The sequence below is a fragment of the Chelon labrosus genome, assembly GCF_963514085.1.
Source record: "Chelon labrosus genome assembly, chromosome: 15".
NCBI lineage: Eukaryota > Metazoa > Chordata > Actinopteri > Mugiliformes > Mugilidae > Chelon > Chelon labrosus.
Window position 1 is genome coordinate 23,088,002 of NC_140348.1, and position 25,133 is coordinate 23,113,134.

General features: G+C 43.1%; 1 protein-coding gene across 1 annotated transcript in view; it reads right to left on the reverse strand.

Moving 5' to 3' along the window:
• Nucleotides 1-21,415, reverse strand: part of kndc1 (kinase non-catalytic C-lobe domain containing 1) — a 46,849-nt gene extending 25,434 nt beyond the window's left edge. Inside the window, exons 1-14 of the mRNA XM_084561342.1 lie at nucleotides 21,217-21,415; nucleotides 15,448-15,646; nucleotides 11,180-11,238; nucleotides 7,884-8,030; nucleotides 6,611-6,728; nucleotides 6,361-6,497; nucleotides 5,257-5,862; nucleotides 3,365-3,476; nucleotides 3,083-3,154; nucleotides 2,915-2,976; nucleotides 2,664-2,822; nucleotides 1,007-1,084; nucleotides 767-854; nucleotides 273-453 (exon numbers count right to left, since the gene is read on the reverse strand). Of these exons, the coding sequence (XP_084417468.1) occupies nucleotides 273-453; nucleotides 767-854; nucleotides 1,007-1,084; nucleotides 2,664-2,822; nucleotides 2,915-2,976; nucleotides 3,083-3,154; nucleotides 3,365-3,476; nucleotides 5,257-5,862; nucleotides 6,361-6,497; nucleotides 6,611-6,728; nucleotides 7,884-8,030; nucleotides 11,180-11,238; nucleotides 15,448-15,646; nucleotides 21,217-21,321 (2,123 nt within the window). The 5' untranslated portion in view covers nucleotides 21,322-21,415. The remainder of the gene's footprint in view (nucleotides 1-272; nucleotides 454-766; nucleotides 855-1,006; nucleotides 1,085-2,663; nucleotides 2,823-2,914; nucleotides 2,977-3,082; nucleotides 3,155-3,364; nucleotides 3,477-5,256; nucleotides 5,863-6,360; nucleotides 6,498-6,610; nucleotides 6,729-7,883; nucleotides 8,031-11,179; nucleotides 11,239-15,447; nucleotides 15,647-21,216) is intronic.
• Nucleotides 21,416-25,133: the final 3,718 nt, after the last annotated feature.

The following is a 25,133-nucleotide window of genomic DNA, read 5'->3' on the forward strand; positions in this document are numbered from 1 at the left end:
ACTATCGACTATACAGCATGTACATCTTTATATAAAGTCTCTGGTCATAACTAGAACCTGGAAGAACCAGGGTAGCATTTTCCTTCAGTTTCCAGTCTTTGTGATAAGCTAAGCTAAACATATTCTCCTCTAACCCTCAGCAAGAAACCAAAGAAGTCCACCAGATTTCCCAAAACATTACACAGTTCCTTTAAATATTACGAAATCAGCTTTGGAAAAACTGCTTTTAAAATGATGTGGAGCAATAAACAGTATCTGCATGAAAAACCTACCCTTCAGTGGCAGCTCCAAGATGTTGGCTCTCCTCGTCATTGGTCAGGATAATGGGGGTGAAGTGTGTGGCAGTGGAAGTGAAGGCATCTGGGAGTTGGAGTTCTTTTTTGACTGGGTAGCTGTGGGGAACAGGGCCAGGCACAGGAGCCAGTCGGCTCTCAGTGGCCATGGGCACAAAGCCTACACACAGTTACAATAATCCCAGTTACAATATCAGTGATATTGTCTCATGCAATGCGCAGCTACACAAAATGTGCACAATATTCGGGAGAGCTCCTGCTATGGCCTGATCGCACGGAATTTCATTTATTGAATCTCCTACTTAAAGTAAAGTTTGATGCGAAACAAGTTTCCGTTATAAGACAAAAACAATCTGACAGTGCATCTATAGTTTCCATGGGTCTTCCTGATATTTAGTAATTTTGCTGTACAGTACGTTTCAAGGTAAATATATTGCATGAGGGTCATCCATATTAAAGTAAAGCTGTCCTACCACTGTTGTTTTGTGCAGATTCTTCACATGAGTGCTCATGAGCTTCAGGTGGACTCAAATCTTCGGCATCACAGGATTTTGAAGCTGGCTAAAAAAAAAAAAAAAAAAAAAAAAAACGAGAGGGACAAAGATACAGAATGGATACAGAGACAAACAGACTTTGACTTGAATAACATACAATGAATAAACAAATGGAGACATTAAGAGTGTATCTGTGGTGCAAGACAAAGGGGAGTTTACCGGGTGAACTCTGCTGATGAGGTTGTTCCAGACAGTCTCAGCGTCAGTCCCCTGACATGATAAGTAGTCACGACAGCTCTGTGGAACACATCCGCATGAAAGTGGGCTAACAATACAGGCCGCGTCATCCACATGCACCAATAATGTCAGAATTAATTCTGCCCTCAAATAATAGAAGTGTTTGAGCAGCCAACGGCTACTTTTAGAGAATCATTGCCGGCACAACAATAGGAGCAGATTTTAGGAGAGCACTTTGTTGACAAAATGACGAAGTGTACTGACAAATTGGATTTTCTATATTTGAATTACAAGGGCGTTTATTCTACAATGATGTGCCTGTTAGGAAAGGTGCTCCTTTCTGAAGGTGTGATATCTGCATATTGATATGCAAAATCCAGCCAGAAACGTTCATTCAAGTGAACGCAATTCAAAGTGCTTTCCAAAGCTGCACATAAATCACAGAAGGACAAATCAATAGATATGCAGCTGAATGCTGAAGTGGAGAAGAAATAGTAAAATTATCAGTGGTCTAAAAAATGCCTCTTACAAAGGGAGTGTAAGCCAAGCTGTAAGAAATGATTACAAGGTAAGACCTTCATCTGCTTTGAGCTAAGAGCTAACCACCCCACCACATGCTAACAGTGACAATGCTAACAGGTTGCTGTGTAACAGGCAATAGTTACCATGTTTACTGCCTCAGTGAAGAATTAAATATTTGCTAAATTGAACTGAAAAAGTAGCTGAGAGTAATGGGATTGGAATTACACACAGATCAGGCATAACATTATGACCACCTTCCCAATACTGTGTAGGTCTCCCTTGTGCCTCTAAAACAGCTGTGACTCATCAGAGGAATGGACATGGGCCTTCTGAAGGTGTCCTGTGGTGTCTGGCAACAGAATGTTGTTAGTGGGGGGCCTATGAGGGGAGGGGCCTCTGTGGATCATCCCACAGATACTTGATCAGTTTGGGATCTAGTGAATTTGGAGGCCAGGTCAACACCTTGTGCTGTGCTTCATGTCTTTTTTTTAGTTCTCTTTAGTTCATGTTTTTGTGTGTGTGTCTGTGTCAGGCTGCATCCTACTGGGGATGGCTGCTGCCATCAAGGAGTGTCATTACTATGGGGTGGGGGTGCCTGGTCTGGTCTAGGTGGGCGCTACATGTCTAAGTAACATCCACATGAATGAATGCCAGGTCCAAAAGTTTCCCAGCAGAACACTGAATTGTCACAAGACGGTCAGTGTTATTTACTTCTCCCGTCACTGATCATAATGTTATGCCTGACCAGTGTATATATATATTCATCAAGCTGTTTGCATAATTCATTCATTTTCTTTAAACCGCTTGTCCTCTGGAGGGTCGCGGCTGTTTGCATAATGCCTTTCTGAAAACAGAAACATTGCTGGAAGGGGGAGTTCAAGCCAGAGATTCCTGTGGAATCTTAAATGTAATTGTACGCTTGAAACCTGGTAAGTGGAAAAACTGAGCAGCGAGGCAGCCACATGAGCTTTCTTGTGCATTCAAGTGTCAGGCAGAGAGCCTTGAAGATAATTTGCCAGACACTCACATAAGGTTGGCGTTTAGGAAAGAAGAAGCAAACTGGATTAAAGTGGACGGGCAGCGCATGCCTCCGGAGGAAGTGTTAAAATAATAATACCTTTTTAGCCGTAAGGATGGTGGGTCTCTCTATGGGTGTCCTCTTAGCCATCTCCAGGAGCAGTCTTTTCAGTTTGCGAGGCATCGCCAGCTTTTGATTAGGTGATAAACTGAACTTGGCCGTGGCCCAGAGAATAGCAGCGACCCCGTACACGCAAACCTGAGGCAGAAGACAAATGAAGAGGAATAACCTACAGTCAGAGCAAGGGATTAGATCACTTTAAAATAGAATTAAAAACACTTCCAACACACCTTTTCTGTTACAATTCCATGCTCCTGATATTCAGGAGCGAGAAAAAATTCATCACGGGTTTCTGCAAAGAAGACACTGAAAGTTAATCAAAGGGTCCAGACACACTTCCTACACCAAAGACTAAAAAGGAAAAAAACATCAGTAGAGAATATAATAAGTTAACCTACCTATGTTTTTAGGTTTCAAGAAAAGCACCTCTCCTTCGCAGCCCACGTACACCGTGTCCAGACATAAATAGGCTAATGGAAATAAAGAATAAATCAGCTGCACAGAGGAATGCACAGAACAAAACAATGCAACACAATTTGCACAATTTTTCTATTCCCCTCTTCTCTCTGCTCCGGAATTCCCCTCTGCAGTCCCTCCACTGATGTAAGCACTGCATCTTAAATGAAGTGCTCTTGCAGGGACGGTTACTTTCTGGTTTCATGAATGAAGCATTAAATCACCTGGGAAGTCAATGTAGGTCTGCAGCGAGGACAGGCAGGTGTAGCACAGAGCCCACAGCTCATTCACTGTCAGCCTCCGTCCACGAGTGAGTAACTCTCTTAGAGAGATCCACTGGATGGAAAATAACATTTGCATTAGCAAAGGAAGTTTCATCTGTTCCCTCAGTAGGCTTCATTAACTCTAAACGAATTGTTCTCTAGTTTCAGTTTTTTTTTTTAAATCTATTTTTTAATGTTCCTTCCACACGGCCTATTACTGCCGAGCACTCATTATGTTGTTTGAATACTCTGGGATGTGGTCAGAAAATAGTTGCAATCAGTAACAACAGGAATTAAAAAGCACAGCTGATTTTCGTGAGTTAAATAATATTAAACATAATGACCTCAGTACAGTCATGTGTAAAAATAATAGCATATTTTTTGGTCACATTTGAACAAGCAAACATCTGACTCACTTAAAAACTTTAGAGACTGCAGATGACGGTGATATAACACCCCAAGGAAAATTATATTTTTATTTATATCTTTTCATTATTATTATAATTTTTTTTGTTTGTTTGTTTGTTTGTGGAACAATTAAGTACACACTTATGCTAGCCATATCGCCAGCTCACTGATATCCAGAAAGCATTTTAAAAAAGGCAACTGGACTTGTTTAAATAGGAGACTCTGTGGGTAGAGTCTCCTATTTAAACCTCAAACTTCAGTCCCCTAGAACTGAAGAAGCTACTCGGATGAGTGGTGAAACGTCTTCTCAAAAAACTCTACAAATCCAGTTGCCCTTTTTAAAACACCTTTTGGATATACCATGACCTGGATGACTGAGAACCTTCACAGACGTCAGCTCACTGACAATTTTGACCTAACTTCCATTCCTTCAGTTGAAAAAATAGGATTTTCATGACTTTAATGTTCCAAATTTACAAATTACCTTTTTAAAGGCATTCAGATATGGCCATCTTTCTTGACAACGCCGTTCCATAACCTGCCATTTCTTAATTTTATCGAAGTCTTGGTGGATTTTTGTACATTTGTTCATATGCAGAGTTTGTACATTTTTGCTTATACTATTTTATTTTATTTTGTTTTACGAGATTTTTTACTCATAGTTTAATTTAAATTTTTCTTTTTACTTTATTTTGTCATTTTTCTTTTTACTTGTGGCTCTCAAGTGTGTTTTATGTGCAACTGAGCTACTGTGACCCAGCAATTTCCCTGATGATGGGGGTGAAGTTATGAAGTTATTATCAGGTTAAAAGGTCCAGTTCTGATTCTTTCATATGGATGGCTTTGCATTATCTTCCAACTTCCAAATTCAAAAATGTCTTTATCTATTTACATACTGACGAATACAATATATGAATTGTTAGTCATATATTGTATAAAGCTCTGTGCCATTTGTTTAGTATGACACCCATTCTCTGTAGATTGTCTCAAATTGCTTGTTCCAATGGAAAAAATAGCTACAGTTCTATCTTATAAACTGTAAATGAATTGAGGACTATTTGATGAAATTAATCTGAACTCAAGGTCGATTTATAAGCTTTTTTTCTCAGAACTTTTAAGCGGACTGCTCACCATACAACCTGATCAAGTATCTTTTATTTGTTTTTTTTTTTTCACGTGACCTGATGACAATTGAACAATGTCACATCTGAAGCTCCTCTCTTTTTTATTCTTCTGAAGATGACCTAAAATAGTGAGAGAAGGGGGAAAAGCCTAGATAATCCAGCTAATCCAGCTATTCTCATTTGTGAACTGCCACACTCCCGTAAGGTGTCATGTTCTGAGAGTGCAGTGTTGTGTTGTTTCTCTTTCACCAGCTATGATAAATGCAGTGTGTGATGTAAAGGCAGAACCACAGATTTGAAATCCAGCTGGCGGTGGCTAACCTCATCCTGAGATTCTTCATTCAGGCACAGCATGCTTTTGGTCATGTGGTTATTAGGAATATAAAGGCTGTGGTTCATTGAGCTCTGCTCCCCAGAAGAGTCCTGTTCCATATCCAGCTCCTGACAGGAGGTACAGGAAGATAAGTCCTGGGTAAAGTCTTTAGATTGACTTTCAGGCCACTCTTCGGTGTCTGTTTCTCTGATGCATAAAGCCTCTGCTGTATCCTCACTTCCTTGTGGCATTTCCCCACAATACTCAGCGCTACATGGGTAAGCATCACAGGATTGTCCCCGATTGAGTCTCTGAAGCCTGTCACTCCACGCAGACTTGGCGCTCAAGTGTTCGTCCGCTCCTATCTCAGTGAGGTCAGAAACAGGGATGCTGATATCTCCGTGAGTGGGAGGGGACAGACAAGGAGGGTTGTTGGAGTCTGGCACGGAGCAGGAGCGGTTGAGGGCCCCCCTCACCCTGCACGGCCTCAGCTGGGCTCTCCTCCTCACCGGGGAGCTGTTTTGGGATCGGCAGTCCAACTCGTCTTTCAGGATGTCTCCGTCGCTGCTTTCCATGTCCTCCGCCCAGAGAGAGGAATCCCAGCCTCCGCACAGCTGCAGATTGAGCACATTATCATTCGTTTCGGCTGAAGGCAGAAATTACTCTTCAGTGGGTGAAATGCAGTTTGGATAACTGAGCAAACCGTAGTGGAAATGAAAGACTTAACTAATAATCTTAGAGAGCATAACTTATCTCATTTCCGGTACTGGTAGCCTGTGTCTCACTCCTCTACCCATCATCCATCTGCGCATTACGACCCCTCCCACCCTGTCTACTAAAAGACTTCCTTGCATCACGAAACAGGTTTGTATCTTACCATCATTACATGCTAATACATATGATATCTGGCATAATATGGTCAATGTCTGGTTTATCTTCATGAATCTTTCATGCAAGCCTCCAAGCATTTGCAGGTAAACTGCAGGCATTCGATACTCCCTAATTCTAAAATACTGCGAATGTCCACCGCCATCTACCCCCCACTCCCGTGGATGAAACCCCCATACGAGCTAAAAAAGAAAAAAAAAGAAAAGAAAGCAGCATTACAATACCTGCTGCCTGGACACGCCGTTTGATTTGACAGAACTATCAGGAAGGTCTTTGGTGTTATCATCTGAGCTCAGTCTTTTGAGGAGACACCGGGGTCTGGAATGCTGCCACCTCGCCTCCCAGGAGCCTTCCTGTCCATCTGTGGACGGAGAAAGAAAAGGCAACCGTTAAAAAGGCAGGAGAAGTCGCAGCGGACACCTGCTTTGGCTGCGATCTGTTTTGTTGAGCGGAACGCGGCTAAACATGGACAACCTTGAAAGTTCGAAACGGATTCAATGGAGAGCACGCGCCGCCCGACTGAAGACAGTTTCCGGCACACAGCTGCGGAGGAGGTTTGAGACAGCCGGGCTTCAGCCAGGGACAGGATGTCCTGTGGGAGAATTAAACATGCAGGTTTGCAAAAGTCAGACAAAAGACAACAGATGGACAGGTTTATGTTCTCTAAAACTCTCCTCATCCTTATTATAATGAATAAATGTCGTTACTTTATTTGTTCATGATTAGTAATGTTCTGAAATCCTGAATTTTAATTTGGAATAGTTTATTTAACAGACTCACAGTGAAGGGGCTGCGTCTGCAAGATCATTACTGTATATTCTTCGTTTTGCACTAACACCGTATTTCCACTTGATGCTGCTCAAGAGCACTGACTACAGTTCATGTACTGCCAAGCAGCCCATTTAATAGTCATAAGTAAAAAGAGAGAAAAAGAAAAGTGGTGTTGCTGCAGTGCATTAGTAGTGGGAGGTGTTGTATGGCTTGTTGTATAAGGACTTAATTAGCAGCGACGATGTAGCGCTGCTGGCCAGTTATTATTAAAAGTTAGGAAAGATTACTCTACAATAACCTCTCTATGTGGTTGGTAAACAACTCATAATTCACCTTTTATGACTAAACATGTAAAAGATACACCGATCAGGCATAACATTATGACCACCTTCATAATATTGTGTAGGTCTCCAAAACAGTCGTGACTCATCAGGGAATGGACATGGACCTTCTGAGGGTGTCCTGTTGGTGTCCTTAGTGGGGGGCCTTTAGATCCTATGAGTTGAGGGGAGGGGCCTCTGTGGATCATCCCACAGATACTTGATCAGTTTGGGATCTAGTGAATTTGGAGGCCAGGTCAACAGTGTTCTTCATGGTTTTTTTTTTTTTTTTTTAGTTGTTCCTAAAGCGTTTTTGTGTGTGTGCCTGTCAGGCTGCATCCTGCTGGGGATGGCTGCTGCCATCAAGGACTGTCATTGCTATGGGGTGGGGGTGTCTGGTCTGGTCTAGGTGGGTGCTACATGTCTAAGTAACACCCACACCAATGAATGCCAGGTCCACAAGTTTTCCAGCAGAACACTGAATTGTCACAAGATGGTCAGTGTTATTAACTTCACCTGTCAGTGATCTTAATGTTGTGGCTGATCGGTGTAGTTCCACTTATTTGCACTTGCATTAAGCTACTTTTTAAGACTTTACATATGGACACAATTGCTGAAGTGAGACATCTAACTGCAAACCACATCCTCCTATTTACCTGCAGGAGCGGCCTGTCCTCAGGCGTCTCGTCCTGCATCTGCTCCAACAGCCTCTGGATTTCTTCTCCCAGCTCTGCCTCCAGCTCTGGCTCGATGACAAAGTTCAGTGCGGCAGAAAGCGTAGAGCCCAGAGAGTAAACATGGCCCTGCGGCAAATGGTAGAAAAGGGAGAAAACACTATTATTATCGGGAAGCAGCTGCAGTACCCGGAGAGATCTTGAGCTGTGAATTACTGTAAAAGCGCTTTGGGGGTTAGTAATTGTTATATATATTGTGCGTATTTATGACTAAGCTTCTGTTTTGCTTTGGTGCACTGACAGTGGATATTATGGTCAGCTCTAAGGCAGGAGCAAACTTGAACCAGGTGCTTTAGAGTTCAAATCCCACACATAACGATCACTCCCAACAATTGAAGTGGACCGGACCCGTACTTATGTGGTGAACACATGTGCAAGGCGGGCCCACGAGTGGGTCGCCAAAATAGAAGGGTAAACACTCAGCTTTGCTTACGCTGCTACTGAATATAATACCTCTCTTGGGAAAAACATAAAAGAAGTTGTTGTTTTTTTTTTTTGTCAGTAATGTTGCCTATCCACACAGGCAGCAAAATTAGAAGGAAGGTTCGCTCAGAAATTCGGTTACATAAGTCTGTTGTGAATTTATTCACGTGGTGGTGAGAACAGTGACACCACACAACGGCCGTGTGCCTGTTTCACATTTAGATTCTGTGTTTTGAATCGAGTGATGTTTTCCCATCTCACACTCTCTTTAGTATGGCAGCGGTATTTGAGAAGTGCATAAGAACGAATAAAATGGCTACAGAGCTCCACTCTGACTAACAGAAAGAGCATAAACAATGGATCTGGACATTTATTAAACCCACAATAGCCAGTGAGAATAATGCACACTTATCCTTTAACAGAATTGCAGCAGGACAGATAACCCATACAGACAGTCGAGTATACTGTACATACATTGTGCATTGCAAAATTTACATAAAGAAGCTCGTGTTTAAATGCCTCAAGTCTGGCGTCAGATTCAAATCTGCGTGAAGGTTAAAGGATTCTTCGGGGCCGATTTCAACTGGAATCACATTCTCATAGCTGTGGCCATGGTTTCCGTTGACCGAGCGGATAACTGGGAATGTGGCCACTTGCTTAAAAGGGGTCAGACGGTGCATGAAACGAAGATCTGGGACCAACTCGTGCACCTCAACCTGCAGGAGACGGAAGCTAAAATGTGTTTAGTTCAATCCGCCCTCTCACGGTCAATACAAGAGACAGGATTTTTGTCTGAAATGTCAGAAAAAACTGAAATGTGCACAGCCAAAACTTATATAGGGGAGTCAGGAGATCCATTATTTCACAGGAAGACCAGTCTGATAGTATGACTGGCAGTGTTTCTTCCTGTTACTCACAGAAATATAGGAACCTACAGAGCTGCAGGCACCTTACATTGTGCCTTACATTGTACATTGTACATTTATAAAGACGCTTGTGTTTAAATGTCTCCAATCCAGCGTCAGATTCAGATCTGTGTGAAGGTTAAAAGATTCTTCTCGGCTGATTTCAACTGGAATCACATCCTCATAGCTGTGGCCATGGTTTCCGTTGACCGAGTGAATAACAGAGATCTGGGACTGTGGCCACATGTTTAAAAGAGGTCAGACGGTGCATGAAACACGAGCACTGAAACGAAGATCAGGGACCAGCTCATGCACCTCAGCCTGCAGGAGACGGGAGCTGAAAGGCCTTTAGTTCAATCCTCCCTCCCACGGTCAGTACAATTAAGAGATGTTGCAGTGAATGCAGTTGGCATGTCATGCATTAATTCAAATTAGTTTGTGCTGGTATTCTACAGAACTGCACTATAATCAGGTGATTGTGATACGCTGCCCCTCTTGATTACTGTAAATAGTGAGCACAACAAATTGGAAACACCTCTCAGTATAATTTAAGTCAAGTGATTTGTGCAGTTTAACTAATAACGTGACAAAAGGAAATATAAATTATTATTTGTTGCAAAAATCGCCAGCTGGTCTCAAACGGCCATGGTGCACCGGCATGAAATATAAATGTCATGATACATAAACACATAAAGTAATTGTTAATAGCTAATATTCTTTGCAGTATTGATATTTCTCTCCTGCATAGGTTGCATATGAGGCAATATTTTTACCAGATTATCTATTTTGCTTAATTTGGAGGTAAACACCTAAAATGAGCACAGCCAAAACTTACATAGGAAAGTCAGTAGATCCATTATTTGACAGGCAGACCACTCTGAGAGAGTGCATGGCCTTGTTTTTGGTTGTTACTGACATAGATATAGACTTAATATAACTTCTGGAGCTGCAGACGCCTTACATTGTGCATTACGTAGATAAAGACGCTTGTGTTTAAATGCCTCCAGTCTGGCGTCAGATTCAAATCTGCGCGAAGGCTAAAGGATTCTTCTTGGCTGATTTGAACTGGAATCACAGTCTCATAGCTGTGGTCATGGTTTCCGTTGACTGAGTGAATAACAGAGGATGGGGATGTGGGGATGTGGCCATTTGCTTAAAAGAGGTCAGGCAGTGCATGAAACGAAGATCTGGGAGCATAGACTGTATAAAGACAGGCGGCGCAACTGCTCCTCAAAAGTGAAGCCAAAGCAAGTAGAGCTCCCCCTGGTGTCTGGCTGCAGTATAGGTCATAAGCTCCACCTCCTCCATGTTAGTGGATGGGACTTGGGCCAAACTAAAACACTAAAATACACGTCAAATAATGGTTTCTGTCATTTTAGGTAATTAATATAATGTTGACTCACGTTCGAGTCTCAATTTTTTTTGGATAAGTTTAATTTAGTTGTGCAGCATATCTAATAAAGTGACGAAAGAGAGTGTAAATTATTATTTATTGCAAAATTGCCAGCTGGTCTTAAAGGGCCATGGCGCATCGACATGAAACATAAATGTAATGAAATATCAACACATAAATCAATAGTAATAGACCAGGAATTTCATGTTTGCCAGATTATCTGTGTTGCTTAATCTGGGGGTGAAGGAACAAAAACTGAGCACAGTCAAAACTCATATAAGACAGCCAGTATAGAGGCATTATTTGAAGTGACTGAATCCTCGCTGGTGTGGGTGGCGAATTGTACGTGAGGCGAAGAGAACAGGCGACACTCTCATCTCCCTGAGCAAACACCACCAAGGTGCCCCCGACTGTGTGTTGCATTGAGAACCTCCCAGGGGGGACGTGAACGTGTGCATCTGTGACGGGAACCTGCAGGAAGATTGATCATCTCTCACCTCGAACGTGCTGCCCGTGTTGTCAAACTCAGGAGGCACGAAGGAGCCTTCCGGATCATCTGCGGGTCAAAAACACACCAATTAGCGGCGCCATTAAGCATGACTGGAAAGCACATGGAGCGTCATCGTTTCATCGGGAGGGAGGGAATTGCGTTCGTGAATTGATGTGAACACACGACGTATGGGGACGTCAGTTCTCTAACCGACTTGCTAAGCATTCGCAGTAATGAGATGCAAATCAGAGCAATATGCATCCAGCATGCTAAACCACAACAGTCCGGCGGGCTGGTGCAGCCGCCGCCGCCGCCGCCCTCGCTTCATTTGCATGATTCATGTGTCAGAGATAATCCCCGACAAACAAGACAGGAGATATCTGCAGATCGGAAGACGGAGCAGCGCTGCATCCTCCTCGTCCTCCTCCTCCTGAAATAGCCCGGCACTCAGACTGCCTACGAGGAGGACACGGCGGTACATGAAGACATCACTATAGACACACTGTGCACTCCATCAGCTGGGTTTAGAGAGGCAGGGAGGGAGGGGAGGGGAGAAAGAGAGGGAGGAAAAGGAGGGATGGAAGGGGGCAGGAAGGGAGTAAAGTGGGTCACGACAGTTCTGGTTTGTCTACTAGATTTATGATGTACCTCCCGGGTGCAGAGAGGCCAGACTCAGTTTCTTCCCTCTCCCTTTTAACCTCTTTAACATTGTCTCCTTCTTAGCCGTTTTTAATTTTGTCTCCTTACCTCGACTCACCCATCCTCTTCTTCTTCTTCTGCAGATTTTTCCTCTTCTCCCCCCTCATTTTTTTCTCACCCCTTTCCATCATTCTCTTCTTTCCAGTCTTTCCTTCACCTATTATCCTACCGTCTCGATCCACTCATTTTGCCTTTTCTCTTCATTCAGCGCCTCCCCTCCCTTTTTCCTCTGCTCTCCTCTTTCTAATCTTCTCTCCACGGCAGGCTTTTCTCTTCTCTTGCTTTCTCTTTCATCTCCTTTCTTCTCTATAATTTTAATTTCTTCTCCTTCTCTTGCTCTACTTTCACTCGTTTCTGTCTTTTCCTTACACTTCTTTTCATTTCCCTCATCTCTTTTCACGTTGCTCCTTCTATTTTCATCATACTCTTTCCTTCCTCTTCTTCCTCCTTTCTCTGTCTCCTCTTTTCTCCTTCTCTCCTTTCTCTCATTTCTTATTTAATTTCTTCTTGCCTCCCCCTATACCCCTTCCTTTCCTCGCCAACACCCTCTCATCCTTTAACATTTTCATTTAAGCTCCTCATATTTTCTTCTCTTTTGTTTTTTTTAAATCAATTTTATTCAGATTCAACAATTCAATAAGAATTTCACAACATTACAATATTAAAAAAAAACTTCGACATGTATGTACACTTACATTCACATACATGTATGCTAGGGGTGTGACGAATAACCGGTTTGACTCGGAAAATCGGTTTTGATTTAAAAGATGCGAGTGCATCGGTACATGGACTCTTGGATCGGTCTCAGTGTAGCTTGAAGCGGCCAATGGCCCGATTACAAACGTATAAATTGATTTAATGTTGCTGATCTCCCTCTGTGACTCCCTCTCGCCCCCTTCCATAAAACTCTTGCGAGACTTGCCGCAGTCGTGTCAGATCGTGCTGCGAGTTTGTGAGGGAAAGTTAAAAATGGCTGACTCTGAGACCGTTTTCAACGCGCCAACAAGTTTTAAAGTCCGAAATTCGGATTTTACATGAAGAATGGAGCACTGGATAAAAGTGCTCCATTCTTTGCCATATGCAAAGAGTGTAAAACTGCGCTGAAGTACACCGGTAGTACGACAAATCTCCACGCTCACTTGGTAAGATGACATGGGGGAACAGGCGATGAGGAGGCTAGCACGGCTGGCACAAAGACATGGCAAGACAAAGACATACACAGATCTCTCTCTTTGTTGTTTCTTTGACTTTATGCATTTGTGCCAACAAAACATGACCAACGTTTGTTTTTTCAGCCAGGAGGGCTCTGTAGAGTTCTTACAGTTATATGTTACACCAACAAACATGACAAAAATGACAATTCTATAAATCTTTTTTGAAGGAAATGCCATATCTATAGTACTGACATGTTAATTCATATTGCAAAATGATTGTCTGCTTTCAACAGGTCATCAGATTGCATCGTACCATCTCGAATTGAGCCGCACCGTATCGAATCGTGTCGAAATTCTACCAAATCGAACCGAACCAAATCGTACCAATTTAAAATGTGTCATCCCTGAATCGCATCTTACGTATTGAGATATGTATCAGATCGTCTTGTATTGGAGAGATGCACACCCCTAGTATATACCTATAAACACCCTATATATATAAAAAATAAACTCCTGGCCTTCCCTTTCCTTTCATATCACCTCTTCCTCTATTCCTTTCTTGTCCTTTCATTTCTTTATTGTCTATATAATCTAGTTTTCACACCTTTCTTCATCTCCTCTCTGTCTTTTTCATCCTTTCATCTCTCCATCTCAAAGAGGCAGTTCAAACAAACACGAAGGCGAAGAGGACGGGTGGGGGCGAGGGAAAATGGGACAAGACATTTAAACTCTTTGTAGTAAAGAAGAACTGTATTACAGGGCGAAAAAAAAGGTGGCGAATATGAGAGGAGAGAGAGAGAGAGGGGGAAAAAAAAGGACAGCAGTTGTGAGTGACGCAGTTGCCTCCAGGGCGATGGTGAGAGCTCGGTGAGTCATGTATGCCTACAGCGTTTCGGCACAACAGGTAGAATGAGCTGAGCAATATCACAGATTCAACACGCTCTCCAAATGGGCTCATCGTGTTTCCCACGGAGCACAGCCGGTAGCGTTTTATCAGAGAGCGAACAGCTTGCGATGCTGAACCTTGTGGAGGGAAAGAAAAAAATAAAAATAAATCGCAGTTTTTCTTGGTGATCACGGTGTAAAAACCATTTGGGGACATTTTGTCATCCTGGCAGCGCTTCGGCGATGCCAGCACCCACGGTGACATACGACCCCCTTCCCGGTATCACTGCAGTAATTAATCAGCTGAAATGAACAGTATTGATGGGTCGTTTTGGCAACTGCTATTCTCCCCCCCGAGATCCATGACAACAGTCCTCAAGGTCACTCCATAATACAGTGATTATTTGCGTGTGAGATTAGAGCCTTATATTGCACGTTAGCCTCGCTCGTTCATTGTTATCGCGCAATTAAAAAAGGAACAATAGGAAACTGCGCGGCAAGCGAGGCCGAGAGTGGAGGAGTCTTGATGATTAATGATACAGATGCACTCTGTTCAGAATGTACAACTAACGCGGGAAGGGTAATGTGGGCACTGCGGTTTCTTTCTCTGTTCAGGATGAATCACAGCAGACGGACTGGACCCAATCCAAAAAGAACAACAAATCAGAAGTCTGAGAAGCATTTTAGCTGCAGGAGCAATCAGAACATCTCCTGACATTGTCTCCATTAGTTACAGAAAAGAAAAAAAATTACGGATGTAACACCTTTAACAAACGCCACGCAGGCTTGTGTAATGTGTGTGAGTATGTGTGTGTGTGTGTGTGCACCGCAGGACGGCTGCTGATAGGCTAGCCAAGCTGTTACCACAACAACAATCCCCCTGGCAACTCCAACTCTGCTCATCTAATCGATGGTTATCAGTTTCCAACGCTTGGCACCGGGGCATGGAATAAGCGCAAGTTGAGAGGTTAGAGGGAAAAGACGGCAAACGGGGAACACTAGAGAGAAAGGAAGGACAGAGCAGGAAGGCAGAAGAAGAGAAGAGGTGAGGGATAATAACTCCTGATAGGATGTTTTTCATTCGACGCCAATGGGCCTGTGAAGCTCTGTCGGGGAGAAACACGCCGTTCCATGCAAATCCGGGCAGACCTGCAGACCTCGGCGAAGCCTGACAAATCCAGTGAAATACCGCCAGAGTATTTTCAGGCAGGAATTTGCAAATTACAACAAGAGGAAACGAGCTTAAGCTGCAGTTGAGGGACACCCTTACATTTGGAGTTCTGAGTTCTGATCTAATCTGCGTATTCATAGAAGAATAATTTCTAATGTGCCTGCATAAACTGCAGCATTCAGCCTTATCACTAGCTTGTGGGATTAAAACGTCCATCAAGTGGCTAAATCCAGTAACGGACAATAAGAATGTCCTGCAAACACTGATAAAGAGTCTATGCAACTAGTACAATGGGTACATATCTCCAGAAAACACAATTATTGCCCCAGATTTATATATGACAGCGTGTCTGTGCTGTAGACTCACCACTGAGCTGCTCCATGAAGCAAACATTCCCATGGGCGTTGAAGGCCAAAGTGTCTGGTGTTATGCACAGAGTGTGGAAGAGGTGGGAGGGCCTGATGCTCTGCAGGGCCAGAGCGCACTCTGCACACACTGCCCACACCTCCTCCTCCGACAGACAGCTGTCCCGCAAAGAAAGGATGTCTGCCAGAGACACATTCTCCTGTGGGAAAAAAAGAGCACACGTATTATATTATACGCATTTCACGGGTGAAGTGTGCTGTGCATAATCATAAATGTTCACTGACTGGTTAAAAAAATAAATAAAAAAATAAACTTCTACAACGGTGTGATCTTTTAAGGGGCAGGTCTGGTCTGCATCAGTGCTTTAATGCAGTGTGTGTGAGAGTAAATGTTAATGAGAAGCTCTCTTTGCCATTTACTAATTACCTGCCTAGAGCACAGTTCAGCTTTTTGTCAAATTGTTCATTAGCTTGTACCTAGGTAGCAAGGCCAAGTCGTGTCTCGTTTTAAAAGGACACAAGCAGGCCAATTACAAAAGTAACGGATACACTGGACAGAAAATTTAATCAGATTTAATACTGCGATCATTTAATAGGGGATTTGTTTTCATGTCGACTGGACACTTTGCAAAGCATGTCATTTTAATGTACAGCAGCTTGCACGTGTCCCTGCGAGCACCTAAATGCATCGCCATGTCAGCGCAGTCTCTGCATTTCAACTGCATTTCAGTGAGTCAAATCACGCGCAACTCATCTATTAAAAACCAACCAACGTCACAGAGGGACAGGAAGGAGTGACAGAGACAGCCGAACCTGAATCCTGAAGAAACTCCTACAGGTGCAGGGCAGGAGCTGATTCACATGCATCATAGCACAGCAACACAGACTTTATAAAGTAAATCAAGGCAATCTGTTATCGTCATTGTAGATCCAAAACTTCTGGATAGAATAGATAGATAGATCCCTGTTTATTTGGCAATACTTTTGTACGATATTCACTGAATAATAATATTTCTTTCATTTCAGCCCAACATAAGAAGGGTAGATGTTGCAGGAGCTCTGAAAAGTAAGTGGGAAAGTAATGTATAGGAATGTTTAAATAAATATGCACCAGACTCATATAGGTTTTGAGTGTACTAATACTTGGCATAAGCAAAATAAAGAGAAAACTGAATTCAGAAGACCCCTGACCTAGAGGAAGCATTAAGAGCAAGCGCTAAAGTGACAGTGGAGACGGGGGGGGGGGGGGGGGGGGGCAAGCAGCTAATGGCATGCTATGAGGTAGCAGCACGGATGTATGGATAGCTAGAGAGAAGAACTAGAGGATAGGTGCCCAGGGAAAGAGAGAGGAAAGTAGAGGACAGGTGATCAGTGCATCAAGGAAGTCCTCCAGCAGCCCAGACCTATAGCAGCGTAACTAAGGGATGGTTTAGGGTCAGCCCTAATTGTAAGCTTAGCAGAGAAGGTGTCTGCATCCTGAACCCAAACTGGGGGCTGGGTCCATTCTACAACCTCTAGGAACCACAAGTAAACCTGCGCTTTGAGAGTGAAGCAATCTATATAAATGATACTATGAAGCCTTAGTCTTTGAGGGCCTTCTATGCAAGGAGAAGGAGTGCAAATCCTATGCTGGATTTTACCAGAAGCCAATGAAGAGAAGCTAAAATGAAGTAATATGATTTCTCCTGCTAATTCCCATCGACGCTCTCGCTGCAGCCTCTCGCTACTTTTGGATCTAAATCTTGTGTGAAGGCTGAGGTTTGGAACAGCTTGCCAGATCATGTGGGATTCTTGGAATCTATGACAGTTCTTAAAAATAGGACAAAAGAAGTGTTCAAAGACACAGAAATAAAAGTTACCACTGAATGCACTTAGTATTTCATCTGCATGTCATCCCTTTCAGACAGTAGTGAAGAAGAAAAGACATTTTTATTACATCTATTGTATTTCTTATTCACATGCTGTCTGGACTAATTGCACTAATATTATGTGTTACTCTTGACGTATTGGGAGCCTGGTGAATTGGCTGGACTTGGCCCTTGAGGCGGTCATTCCAGATCCCCACACAGCATTGTTAAATAAAAAATAAATAAGTTTAAATAAATATCTTTCCATCTACCTCTTCAGCCTCACTGAATTTTAGAGGTTTATCTACAAGGCACGGAGTTTGCATGTTCTCCCTGTGTCTGCGTGGGTTCTCTCCAGGTACTCCAGCTTCCTCCCGCCGTCCAAAGACATGCTGGTTAGGTTCATTGGTGATTCTAAACTGGTGTGAGTGTGTATGGTCGCCCGTGTCTCTGTGTTAGCCATGTGATAGACTGGAGACCTGTCCAAGGTGTACCCCGTCTCTGCTGGGATAGGCTCCAGCCCCCCCACGCGATCCTTTCACAGGACAAGCGGTTACAGAAGATGTACTACAAGGCACAAGTAGTCTCCTACATTTCACTGTTAAGTTGTTTCTCTGTGATTTCACAAATCCACCTCACTTCAAATTCAAGGTGAGCATAGAGAATAATTTCTCCTGTTAATGCTCCATGAACGTACTGTGCATTGCAGTCAGGCTCATCCTGTACTGTACATTCAAGTTAAGTAACAATAAGTCAAAGACCTTTTTGACAAGAGGAGGAAAATAAACACAAAATAAACACCTCAAGGTATGTATTGTGCTTGTAAACTGTAACGACACGGTCCAGCTCGTTGTCCTGAACTTGCTTGAATAAGTTTTACACAGCGATGTTCAAATTGAAATGTCATAATGTTCTATTCTGCAAAATGGTGTCCATCTTGCTGTTAAGATTGGATAAATTAATCCAAACTTTAGGCTTAAAGTCCCTGAGTGTGTTTGAAGATTACAACCAAATGATTACCCCTCTCAAAACCTACCATGGCTGCAACTTCATCGTAAAAAAGCAAAAGTCCTTCTCTAGTGCCAGTGTTTGGTTTTGGTTTGGTTTGTTTCTGGGCCCCGTCCAGATGTTGCATTAACATGAGACCGGGGCAATCCGATGGCAAGTGGCCAGATTTAAGGACCTGTGGTCAGGGGCTGCCCTTAATGTGACCCAGGACACGTTGTGTGTTCACACTACCAAAGGAATGCGGTCAAAGCACATCCCAGATCACCTCCAGATGTTGTCTGAGATCAGATCTGTCAAATGCGTCCTCAGTCCGTCCTTCACACCTGTACTTGTAGCTGGTCACTTGTGATCTGAAGTTAATGCAAGGTAAAGTCAGATCGTCCTAAATCATATACCCTGGTCCTTTCATATGGTTGCATGGTTGCAGGCTGCATAATCTAAAGTAATTATCTGAAGCTATCACAAGATGGTCTTACCTTTATTACAAACGGAGCCTTGAACAATGCCCTAGTTCTGAGGCTAGCAGCAGAAAACCCCTTATTTTCTGCAGTAGCAAGGGCATTTGGCACACGACATGACACACATTCTAAGCCACTGAGTGAATCTACATACCCACACGAACACACTGCATCGTCTGTGCTCCACTATTACCAAATGGCCCCGTTTTTTTCCAAGCAAACAACTGTGATCTCAGAGATTCCATGAAGCATCCTGCATAATGCTGCAGTCTTATTATTACAGGAGCTTCTGTCCAGTTTACAAGTCGGCACAAAAGCTGGCCTGAGCTCGGCCGGAGGGGTGGAAGTGGCGGAGTCTTTGTGTTACAAAGCAGCGATTGTGAAGCGCTACATCCAGCAATTTAACTACCATGAACTTATTATTTATACCACACCACGGCTTGTTTGAATGGGAAAACCGTGACAGTCTTAGAGCCTGTATTCTCTCGCCGACAATCACTGCATTATCTCCGATTGCACGAGAAGTGTCTATCTGTTTATCTCTTTTGGGGGTTGTAGGAGACTTTGAACAGCGCGTATTGATGTGATCGAGTGGGATAGAGCGCAATTACAGGGCAGAAAAGTGCCATTTCAAGAAGCAGCAGCAGAAGAAGCAGCAGAAGCCCCATAAATAGACAGCTTCCCCCGAGAACAGTGCAGGGGAACGCTGGTCTCTCTCTCTCACCCCCCTCAAGTTAAATATGCTGTCCTATATAAAGTTTGCCTTTGAGCTCCAAGCTTCTGATCAGACTGCCAGAGTGTTGCATGTCTTTGTGCCGTGGGAGGGAGAATGACCACGAAGGTTTGGTCAGTACTCTCAAGCTTGTTGTTAAAAATGACAAATGTAGTTTTTCGCAGGGGGGCTCAAGCCTATCCCATCTGTCACTGGGCGAGAGGGACACCCTGGGCACACACAACCATTCACGCTCATATGCACATCACCGCTTAGCCTAACAAGTTTTTCGGACTTAGGAAAATCCATGCAGGCACCAAAAGGCCCCAACCGGCCAGCCAACGGGTTTGAAGCCAGAGAACCTTCTTGCTGTGAGATGTCAGTCATATCCATGCTTCAGTCTTACTATTAATGTGCATCCAGCTCAACAATGTATACAGTATGTATGTGCAAGTATATATGTAGGAGTAGGATGATGGCAAACAAGCACAGCACACAGGAAACCCAGCCTACTGTGTAATATATATTTACATATATTTTTTTCCTATTTATTGTACATTTGTTCACGTTTTGTAAATTTTTTTGTTTATACTATTTTATTTTATTTTATTTATTTTTTACCTGTTTTATATTTATTTAATTTTACTTATGTTTTTTACTTTTATATAATTTTACTTATAACTTTACTTATATTTTATTTTATCTCATTTTACTAGATTTTTACTTGTGTTTTATTTTTATTTTATTTTATTAGATTTTCACTTATATTATATCTAATTATTTTATTTTATTATTTATTTATTTTTATTATTTATTTTCTATCTTCACCTATTTTATTTTTATCATTATTATTATTATTTTTTTTTTTTACTTGTAGTTCTCAAGAGGGTTTTTTTTTATGTGGAGCAATTTCCCCTGTGGATGAATTAAGTCTATCTAAGTCTAAGTTGTTGGTTTTTAAAAGATTATTTATTTTTTATTTTCCAGAAATATTTAAAAACCATAAACGCACAAATACCTCTCAGGTGACATCTCCACTGGACATACAGCATCTAACCCCTTAGCGTCTAAATGTTCTCAGCTAGAGTGGGATGGCAAAGGTGCCAAATTCAAGCTAATGATGTGATGTAACTGAGCACTGTGCCATAGTATTTCAATTTAAGGTAGTTAACATAACAGATATTGTTACATCAATACATCCCAAAGTGACATATTTTACTATTCACTGCATTTACACAGTGAATTAGCCTGTTTTAGCTCGCTACAGAAATGTAGATGTCTGCTTATGGGCCCCTGTCTGGCACTCAAGACAGCGCCAGCATGGAGGGATTGCCTGAAGCTCCAACGTCTGTATTTATGCTTTAGTGGAACTTGAAAAGCTGTCTCATAAAAAGGCACAATAGGAAGGAAGCAGCACCTGCACCTTTGCAGATCATCTCTTCATTTGGCTGAGGGACAATCAAATATTCTAATAATCTAAGGTCAGGGAATCTTGTCCAGCATAACTTTACATTCAAAGCAAATTAAGTATAGGCTAATAATGTCATTCCCATATCAAACTCAATGTGCCAGTTCAAAAGGAAAGACTTGAGACAGTACCTACAAGTTGTTTTGCTCATACACATCCTTGGACACAATGACTGATTTGCCAGTTTGCCCAAACATAATTTGGAATCTCATGTTGTGTTCTTCATCAAATCTCAATACTGAGTTAGAACTTCTTCCAATTAAACGCACGGCCTCACCTCATCTTCCAGCAGTGGGGGCAGATGTTCCAGATCATGATACCCCTCTCTCTCCTCAGTTTTCTCCAAGTATGTGAAGGCGGCATCACTCCCGGAAGTCTCCATTGCACCAACTTCGATTCCCTCAAGTGGTGAAGCGAATCTCGGCTCCGACCGCAATGTTTCCAGGCGAGACTGAAGGAGGCATGCCTGAGCTCTCGGGGAACGCTGCAGCCCTAGCAGCCAGGCAGCCAGTCAGTCAGTCAGGCAGTCGATGGTCACTGCGGGACACTCCGGTCCAAAAAAAAAAAAAAACAAAAAAAAAACAACAACGCTGGGGGAAAACGCGTAAAGCACCGCAACGAGTCTGGAGCGCCCGTCTGCGGCGCGCTACTGGTGACGGAGACGCCGGCCAGTGTTTGAGGCTGTCATGACTACAACACCTCCTCAGAAACAGGCGACACACTGAAGGCGATCTCGAGCCGCAGTAATCCTCCTCCTCCGCCTCCTCCTCCTCCTGCACTCCTCCCCGTGCAGGAGCCAGAGCTGGCAGAGAGCAGAGCTTGCTGCCTGCGCGCCACAGTTGGCTCCACGCCTCCGTTCACGGTGCAGTTTGTTTGAGTGACTCACACTCATCACTGAGTCCTTATTATCTCTCCTTAATCCCGTGATCTGGTTGCGCATCAGCTACGGTGCCCTTTGAGCGTGCACGGAGATTCATCACTGCGCGATGCTGCGTGTCTGTCATTTACCATTTAGAGCCGTGCTAAGCATGCAAAGTTACTTCATAAATCCCTACAATACCCCTGGGATATATATTATTGTACTGCTGCAGCCCGCCAGCGTATCACCAGAAACATCACAGTGCCTCGATCAAACGTGCAATGTTCATAACGTTCTTCATTTTTGGCTTAATTACTAGAAGACTGGCGCTAAAGCCAAGCTTGAGGCTTTGAGAGGGTGCTAAAGGGTGCTGATTAAATGAAACAGCTGATCTGATGACAGTACCACATGAAAGTTTGAGGAATCAATAGGCTCTTTTCATCCTGGGGCCGTGAGTGTCTACACATACTTCAAATACAATGTCCCAATCCACCTGAACACAGAGAGATGCCTTAGTGAATAAGGAACAATGTGCAACTGGTGGCATCAGATGAAGTCTGTGTAATCATTCCTCTGGGGATCAGGAATGTCTAAACCGACCCAATGTTGTTGAAGTATTTCAGTCTGGACTAAAGTGGTGGGCAGAGTAAACCCACATGTCCATCCCTAATGCCACACACACACATACTACATAATCACATGTGAAGTGAGCCAGAATAAATAAGAGAAATGTGTTCCATTCTTCTGAATTTGGAAGTTTTTCTATTTTTTTTCTGTTTTTCAGAATACATCACTTACACCGATCAGGCATAACATTATGCCCGCTGACAGGTGAAGTAAATGACGTTGACCATCTTGTGACTATTCACTGCTCTGCTGGGAAACTTTTGGACCTGGCATTCATTGGTGTGGATGTTACTTAGACATGTAGCACCCACCTAGACCAGACCAGGCACCCCCACCCAATGACACTCAGCACAAGGTGTTGACCTGGCCTCCAAATTCACTAGATCCCAAACTGATCAAGTATCAGTGGGATGATGCACAGAGGCCCCTCCCCTCGACCCATAGGACCCAAAGAACTCAAATGCCCCCCACTAACAACATTCTGGCCCATGTCCATTCTCTGATGGCACAAGGGAGAACTACACAATATTAGGAAGGATAATGTTATGCCTGATCAGTGTAGGTTGTCTTAGCCTTTATTTGTCTGGCACACCTGTTTTTGTGTGTGTGCCAGACAAAAACAGTAAGAGCATATTATTCTAAAATGATGTGCCTGTTAGGAAAGGTGCTCCTTTCTGAAGGTGTGATATCTGCATATTGATTTACAAAATCCAACCAGAAACATTCATTCAAGTGAATGCAATTCAAAGTGCTTTCCAAAGCTGTACATAAAACACAGAAGGACAAATCAATAGATATGCAGCTGATTGTTAAAGTGGAATACTTGATCAGTTTGGGATCTAGTGAGTTTAGAGGCCAGGTCAACACCTTGTCCTGTTTTTCCTAAAGCGTTGTTGTGCGTGTGCCTGTGTCAGGCTGCATCCTGCTGGGGATGGCTGCTGCCATCAAGGAGTGTCATTGCTATGGGGTGGGGGGTACCTGGTCTGGTCTAGGTGGGTGCTACATGTCTAAGTAACATCCACACCAATGAATGAATGCCAGGCCCAAAAGTTTCCCAGCAGAACACTGAACTGTCATAAGATGGTCAATGTTACTCACTTCCCCAGTCAGTGGTTTTAATGTTGTGGCTGATCTGTGTATTTGTGTGGTTTGATACCATAATGCAGCATCAGTACTGCGCTAGGGCATTTGTTTTATACCAGGGACCAGCTGTAGTCCCTAACTTAGTTTTGATACATGGTGCCCTACCTTTGAGGTAAAGCACCTGGTTTGTTAGAGAACATACTAATACTATTCTGACAATGGAAGTATGTTATCTTTAGAAGACACTCTTTTAAAGAACTAACAAGGATTAAAAAAAAATGATAAACTAAACAAGGGTTCTAGAATACAGGGAAGACAGTAAATGTGAAAACAATCAAAGAAAGACAAAACCACAAGGAGCAAGTACAACAACATGGAATACAAACCAGGATGGAATGAGCAACACAGGCGAGGAACACAGGGGAGAACTTCACAGATGAACTATCAAAGGAGGGAGGGAGATATTAAACTATCCATAAACACAAGGAGCCGATGGAATAAGAACACACAGGTCAAACAACGAGGGTGCAACAGACTATCACAAAGGTAGGAAAACAATCCAAGGCCGGAGGTAAAAGAGACACAGGCACATGGAGTAAGTGAAGGTTTCAAAGTAAAACAGGAAGCAAGCTGCATGTAGAATAACCAAAAAGTGTTGTAAAATGCATAATGGAAATACAATTTTGAGTAGCATATGTGCCGATTCTGGTTTCCTGTTCTCTCAATCGTCTCGGCGCTCCCTCAAAGCTCTCCTGCTATGCGACCCTTGCTACATTCACTTACAAATGCAGTCACCCTCTTGCACATTTCAGCATTATTCGCACTCTGACCTATCTTAATTGCCCACTCTGTGTGAATATCACCTCGTGTGTTGTGTCCGAGTCGTGATGGAAAACCTGTTTGGGTGCCAGCTGAGCTTGGGGCGGGGGTGAATGAGACTGCCATTACGCCTGTGGTGCCTCGTGGCTGTCGAGCGGCGATAGAGAAGCCTCTCCGTCCAGCCAGAAGCGGAACCACTATTAGATTTGTTGACTGCTCGGCGCCCCAGTATGTCGAGATAATAGAGGGAAATACTTTTAATTTAGCGGCCAGACAATTAATGCGATCATACGTATTATGAGCGTATCCCCTTGATGACTTATTACTTGAGAACAAAGCAGTCCATTTGATCCTCGTTGGCGCTCGTGCAGCAGCCGAGAGAGAGAGATACATCCAGGAGGTGTTTCATCTTCAAAAGGATTAGCTCATAATGTAGAAATACTGCAGAGCTCCCCACTGCCGAGAACAGCTGAATCATTTACGGCGAGGCAGCAGTTGGCAGCTTGACACTGTAATCTGAAGTCATCTGAAAATATTAGGACTGCTCAGTCAGTTTATTTTCATGTGTTAGACACTTTCCACTCTGTCCTTATCTGTTAGAATGAGAGATGAAATAGCCACCTTTGACCTTTTTGCACGTTTTAATCACCTGTTATGACCCGATGAGCCTCAAAATCTAATTATTTGATTTCATTTTCGGATGAGGCTCATCTCATTGGATGGGACACGCAGGAAACACTCCTCAGGGGTTGTGGCTATGTCTCCAAACAGACTAAGACATGTTGACATATGTTAAATTCAGCATG